Source organism: Lonchura striata, chromosome 8, assembly GCF_050655825.1.
Source record: "Lonchura striata isolate lonStrDom1 chromosome 8, ASM5065582v1, whole genome shotgun sequence".
Classification (NCBI taxonomy): Eukaryota; Metazoa; Chordata; class Aves; order Passeriformes; family Estrildidae; genus Lonchura; species Lonchura striata.
In genome coordinates, this window is record NC_140710.1 from 8362096 (window position 1) to 8368854 (window position 6759).

The 6759-nt window shown below is 40.4% G+C and overlaps 2 protein-coding genes across 2 annotated transcripts in view; one reads left to right on the plus strand and one right to left on the minus strand.

The window, feature by feature from the left end:
* The window catches only part of TRABD2B (TraB domain containing 2B), a 265256-nt gene that overhangs the window by 235495 nt on the left and 23002 nt on the right, over nt 1–6759 (plus strand). The window contains exon 6 of the mRNA XM_021529047.3: nt 5323–5592. Within this exon, the coding sequence (XP_021384722.2) occupies nt 5323–5592 (270 nt within the window). The remainder of the gene's footprint in view (nt 1–5322; nt 5593–6759) is intronic.
* Nucleotides 1–6759, minus strand: part of FOXD2 (forkhead box D2) — a 279469-nt gene that overhangs the window by 13173 nt on the left and 259537 nt on the right. The window contains 1 exon segment of the mRNA XM_085585677.1: nt 4728–4887. The gene's annotated coding sequence lies outside the window, so the exon portion shown is untranslated.

Here is a 6759-nt window from a genome sequence, read left to right on the forward strand (position 1 = left end):
AAAAAATGAAAAAACAACTTTGTTTCCAAATTCTGTTAAGAGGTTTTAACTTTAGTGTACAGGCCTAAGGCAACTACATCCTAAATAAAATAACATTATAATTAAGCTGATCAGGTGAGTGAATAATCAGGGATTTCACAGGAGTAATCAGGGATTTCTCTTTTGCTGTCTCTTGAGCCCAATGCTTCCTGAGTAATTTACAGCACTTAGCCTGAAGCAGCTCAGATAAAGTTTAAGTATGGGGAGAATCTAATTCTCTGATCTCTGCTTTGCAGTTACTCTCTTTTGCAGTAAAATACATTTATGCTTTTCATCTTGAAGGACATTATGTCCATGGTGTCACCTGGTTGTGTGAGTCTGGGCTCTCAATCCACACCTCCCGTCACTGGAAAGAGGCCCTGTAAGCTGGGCTGGGCTGGGTTAGGATTTCTGCCTGCTTTTCTGTCCTTTTGTTTGCTTCTCTCCCAGGAGCATTGAAAGTCTGAGCTTCATCCTAGTGTGGAAGAGGGGAAAAAAGGCAAAACCCCTGGTGGGACAGATCATTGTGGTGCCCATCTTGTGGGTGTGCATGACTCTCTCAGAGAGATGTGCAGGGAAAGCAAAGCCAGCAGCAGATGTCTCCGTGGCCTGCGGCGAGGGGAGCAAGGGTGTGTGCGAGGGGCTGACGAATTCCTGCCTTCACAAAGACACCCCAACTGGAATTTATGAGAATCCATCCACAATAAAACACTTCTAACTCGCTGCCTGGCCGTCAGCCGGCTGCATCCCAGGAACGGTGGCATGAGGATGAAGCTGCCACATCTCACATTCCTCGCTATCACCGCAGCTCCTCTCTTGATGAAACAAAATCTCCCCTTGTCTGACAGTTCCGAGAATTGAAGCAAGAAAACCTCAGTGATGTTGCTGTGCTTGGAAGCCCGTGCAAAGCATGGCAGTCTTCTGAGCAAAACTTTTCCATTGCTCGTGCTGCAAAGTCAGGATGCAAATAACAAATTGGCAGACTGGGAGTTCGGAAGATTCTGCACATATCTGAGGGAACAGAGATGTTACCACAAGATTGCTGAAAAAAATTAGATTGATGATTTCGTTGCCTGGAAGATGTGTATCATCAGCAAAGGCATACAGCAAGGGCAAGTCCCTCCCCAGCCCTGTGGAAGCCCATGGGGAGGCTTGATGGGACTCAGTCCCAAATGTTGCTGGGGTTACTCTGGCAGGTCAGGGCAGAGGCGTTTCTGGGGTCTGCCCTGCCTGACCTATGCAGTTTTAAGCCTGGGAATTATGAAAATAATATATTGCAGGACATCATGGTGTTAATGACATTCTTCTGACCAGATCCACTCAATAGCCCTAACAAATCCCAGTGATGAGTCAATTTTCAGTGGTCAGTGCCAGCACAGAGTGACACTGCAGACCACAAGGCAGAGAAAGAAATGCTGAGACAGCCTAATGGAGCATCCAGCTCAGTCCAAGTAACTTATATGTTTTGTTTTGTTCTTTTAATTCTTGGAAAGAATTAGAAAAGGATGGCAAATTTCACCAGAAGTGAAAGAAAACCACAGAGGTCTTTGTCTGTGGATTAAGAGTTTTCAAGAACTATCAAGAATAAATGTTTTCCTGTTTTCACTGCTTTCTGTACCTTAGGAACAAGCCACATAGGATATTTGTTGAGAGTCCAAAGTTTTCTTATTTGGACTTGGTTGTTTTAGAGAACTTGTTTTGCAGGACTGCACATCCCGGGGAAGGAAATTAAGGTCAGAGATGAAAAAAAAACCCACCTAAGGGCCTGAAATAATTTTCATTTTTCCAAGACCACCCTGTGTGGGAATGATACATTTAAAAATGGGTGGAACCTCTAAGCCTGGAATTTTATCAAGTTATTCATGAAAAATCTCTGAGATCTTTGTGTGGACCAAGATGTTTGGGTGGTAGTTTCTCACTTTCTTCAGGAAAGGCACTGTGGCCTCACAAACTCAAAACTAGCCTTGCTTTCTCCCTGGCTTTAAAAATAACTATGTATCTTGAAAAGCTGTCTCAGCAGTAGTGAAGGAATGGAAAAAAAAGTCCAATATATCCCCATGGTTTCATACAGTGCAGCTGTGCTAACAGAGTGCACAGAGACTGAGACCAGGGGAAAGGCACGAAATAGTCCATGAAATGAGCAGTTGAATTTAACAGTAAAGCTTCACGTAACGCAGAGATCGATTGTCCACATATCTGATTGCAGATGGCAGGTTTTTGCCTTTATTTTTCAGGGGAAAAATCCAGAATATAAATAAATTCTAGCACTTGGTATTAATAATTTTTTTTTAAATCAACAGGGAAATTATCATCTTATAGGAAATATTTCTTACATTAAATTAACATCTTTATATATTCTTGCAATGTATTTGGATGAAATATCCATATTCTGTTTTGATTTTCCTTCTGGTAGAATGCCTTTGGATGACAGTCCTATTTGAAAAGAACCATGTTCATAATGAATTAATCATATGTTTGTAATATTTGTTGTTTATTTTTATTGTAATTATTATTTTTATATATAATATAGTATAATTATTGTAACTGATTTCTTAAATCAGTTTCAAACTATCTTACTTTCCTTATAGAGGAGCAAGCATGTATCAATATACAGCTTTCAAAAGTACCTTTTAGGTCTTGGTGCAATTACTAACAGTTACTAGTAATTAAAAAAATATTAGTGCAGGCATAATGAAACAAATATCAACTAAATGTAATATGCAGTTGCCACAGTGGATCTATTCCCCCTGACTCGACTCTAACATGCTGGTGGTTAGTTTATAACCCTCTTTAGGTTACAGCATTTTAACGTTTTTCCAGTGTTTATTTATTCTCTTCCCAAAAAATGTTCTGAAATATCAAGTTTACAACCTGTGGCTCATGTGATGGTAGTGGAAACAATTAAGCCAGAAACTTTCAAAGCCACCACTGGGATTTTGATGCCCAAAGTCATTAATTTTAATAAGAAGGGAGCTGCCAGTCGTCTTAAGTGGTTTGTAAAATCTCAACCCATAAAAACACCTCTCTACTGGTTCCAGTTTACAGGGAGCTCAGAGCAAGGTAAACACGTGTAAGAAAATAGTAGGTGTTAAAAGGTGGAAAGTAGGTGTTCAGATATCCCTAAGACCACTCAAGGAATCAAAGAGCAGCCTCAGCCTTGTGCTGGCACATGGGGGCTGCTCCTGCCTGCAGCATCTCAGGGAGTTGTTGACTGATCAGAGCAGAAGGCACGGAGAAAGAAGTTGATGGAAACAGAAATCTTGGCTACAGCTTGGTTCCAGTGGCTTCCTGCCACCCACTGGTCTCTGCTGCCATCTCAGGATGCACATGGTGTCTGTAGGTGCTTGGTCCAGCTCCTTCCTACCTGCCTAAACTCTCCTGTCCAAGCTCACACTGTGTAATCCTCCAAGCTGCTAAATGTTGGTAGATGTTTGTACTTCGCTGATACACCATCATGGTTTGATAAAAATTAAAACTCTTCACTGTGGCCTATGAGACCCCCCCCCAAACCTGTGAGCACCTCTTCATTTACGTGTTCTGGAGATGGCTTTGCTTCAGCCACGAGCCTGTGCCGTAGCCAAAGAATTCTTAAAGGCTTTGGAGAGCACCAAGAACTCGAGAAGGAAACTGCTGTACTGGGGAACATTCACCCTCAACATGAAGCATGAAAGAAAGTCTTAATGGGGAAAAATGTAGAACCAGCAGATCTATCTGTGATATAAAATAGAGCATGGAGTGAGTATGAATGAGTTTGGAAAGGATTCACTGGGAGTCTAAATGATTGGGAAAATAAGAAGAAGAAGGGATTTTCTTGTGCGTTTTATTAATGAAACCAACCATAAAAAATTTTAAAATTAATTTTTAGAAACTTTCTGGTTTTCCCTTATCTGTTGTATGATCTCTGAAGAACTTCATAAATGTTGGCTACAAGTGACTTAAGTTACTGTAGTATTTGCTAGTGAGTGTCATAATAACAATAATTAATTTTCAGTAGGTATTGGAAATACTTTAGATGAAACACAATGCAGTAGAAATAGAGGTGACCATGAAGACTGGTATTGTAACAGACTTCAAGAAAGTCAAAAAGAAAAAATGCTTTCATTAGTAGTAGATGTGACTTTTTTGGAAGAGAACAAAATGTTCCATAAATGAAACATGTGGTTTCACTTGCGGCACATTTTGTACATTGTCACCAATGAAGTTTAGGATTTTTTATTACTTTTTCATTAAAATGTCTTACTGGTTTCACTCAGGAGGCAAAATTTTTCACGTGGCTTTAATTGTTTCTGTCATAAAAGTCATAGCATCCATGTAATAGAAATAGTTTTGCAGACCACAGCTTCATATTGCCTATTAATTCTCTCCCATTTTCTGTATGTACAACTCATTGGCCCATCCCAGGGACAAGAAAATTTCTTGCAATTAAGACTCAATATCAACTTCTACTGAAGTTAGGGGAGAAAAATAACTTTATGTCAGTCCTGGTTTATTAGGTTTTTGTTTCAGCTATCTTAGCTCACAATAAGTTCACATGGCTGCATACCAAAGGAGAGAGTTTATATTGACTTTCTTCTAAAATCAGTGAAACTCTAGAAGATGAAAATAAAAGGTCTTTTTCTGCATCATTCCAGTTTGTACAAGAGGTGGTAATACTTCAGAAAGGATTGAGGAGCTCTGGCAGGATTGTTTACCCCTTTTTTCTTCATTACCTGCTGGAGTTCAGGTCTCACATATCCCATCCCAGCTGCCAAGCTTCCGTGCTTCCATAATCAGCCTAGGCTTCCATGTCCCCAATCCTGACTGGATGAGAAGACATAATTCTTGCTGCAGTTGAAACAATGACTTGTGTTCTACAGATGATATCCAAAGCTAGGGAAAAAATAAAAGCAAAAAAGAGATAAGAGATAACTTGTGTTATCTCGTTAATTTAAGATCAGCTTCTCTTCAGGTATCTGCTTTCCTCAAAGAGAGTCATTTGCCAGCTTGGACAGAGTTTTCTCATTTGACATTCAGCCCAGCAGGGGAGGCAACCCCTACCAGAGACCTGAAGGCCTCTAAGGAGTCATTAAAATGCCAGAAAACAGCAAGAGAGTATCTGTTGCCTTTTCCCTGTTTTTCAGTTAAGTGTTTACTTGAAGGCTTCCTATGAAATGCCAGTGCTGTCTTTACTTGCTGCCCCAGAGCAAATGCCTTGTGTACCTTCTCAGCAGTCAGGGGCACCCATCAAGCAGTGCAGTCTTCTGCTTTCACCTTTATTTTGGCACCCTTCCTCCTTTACTCATATTTAAATGTTGTGTTTTGCAGTTCAAGGATGACGAAGACAAGCCCAGCCTTGGAGGGACTCTCAGTGACAGCCCTGCCCCCTGTCCAGCTTTCTGAGCAGGTCCCACTGGCGTCTCCTTCCCTGAAGCCGCAGCAGATGGACGAAGAAGACAGCCTGTCTCCTCACCTCTTGTTGCCCGACAGCATCAGCCAGCTGGAGGAGTTTGGCAGGCAGAAGAAATGGCACAAGAAGCAGCACAAACACCATCGCCAGCGGCAGTTCAATGACCTCTGGGTTCGGATAGAAGACAGGTGAGTCACGACTGCTGTGCTCCCTGTCCTCTTCCTGCTGCCTCCAAACTCCAGGCTCTTTGCAGATCCCAGCTCTGGCTGCTTAGACCATAGGGAGGGCTGGACAAAAGCTAACTAGGAGTGAGATTATGTTTTTGTAGCCTAATGAAGAGCTAGGAGGAAAATAGGCATGTTCATAGGCATGTTTGATCAAAAAGTAAAGAGGAAAAAAAGAGTTAAGGCTTAAAATATTTAAAATACCAGAAACAAAGACTTGTCAGAGTGAAAAAACAGGAAAAGAACAACAATAGAAAATACTCTATGCTTGTTGTTTGTCTTCCAGTAATTTTTTTCCTATCTGTACCAGCAGATAGTTTTCATCAGAAAGGCTTGCCCATTTTCCAACTGTACAGAATATTCCAGAGAGTTTTTAAGCTTCTGACAAATCTGACTTTCAACCTCCTTAACTGTGTTTTGGGGCTGAAATGTTTTAGCATCTCAGACTGCACTGAAAATAGCAAACTGAAGCAAAATGAAGTACTTAACTAAATCCTCTATGTGAAGAGAATAGAGGTAGGCACTTTTCCATGGTTATTCCAATCTTGGTCTGAGGTTAAAAACTCCCATTCAATGTTTGAATAAGAGCCTTCATGTTTGACCAGGGCTTCTCAATGTGTGCTTTTAGGATTCCTGGGCAATTTATTCTCCCACCTCTAAAGCTCTTAGTGCCTTTATCCAGACCAAGTCATGGGCAGATAAACAGCCACAATGTTGATTGATCTTCTAACAAATAAAAGGAACTAAGTAATATGTTGGGAACTGACTACTCATCTACACATATAATAATTATCTTTGAGCATTACATATTCCCATTTTTATAGCACCTAAATTCCTTGAAAGTCTCTCAGAGATTTTTCCCTTTGCTAAGAAAAAAAGCTTCACATATTTGTGTTTTCAGATTTTTATTATTATTATTACTATTTTTTTTATTAATTCTTTTTAGTGGTGCAGTTACCTCATTTTTTTGTAGCTTATTGTTTTCTCAGGGTGAATGATGTAAGGGTTGCTATTAAGGTAGTGCATATTAATCTCAATGTAATAAGGCTGTTTCTGAGGTCAGTGCCAGCCTTGTAAGAAGGATACATGTATTTTCTTTTCAAAATGTGTTCAGTGGTTGGAGCCTCTCCA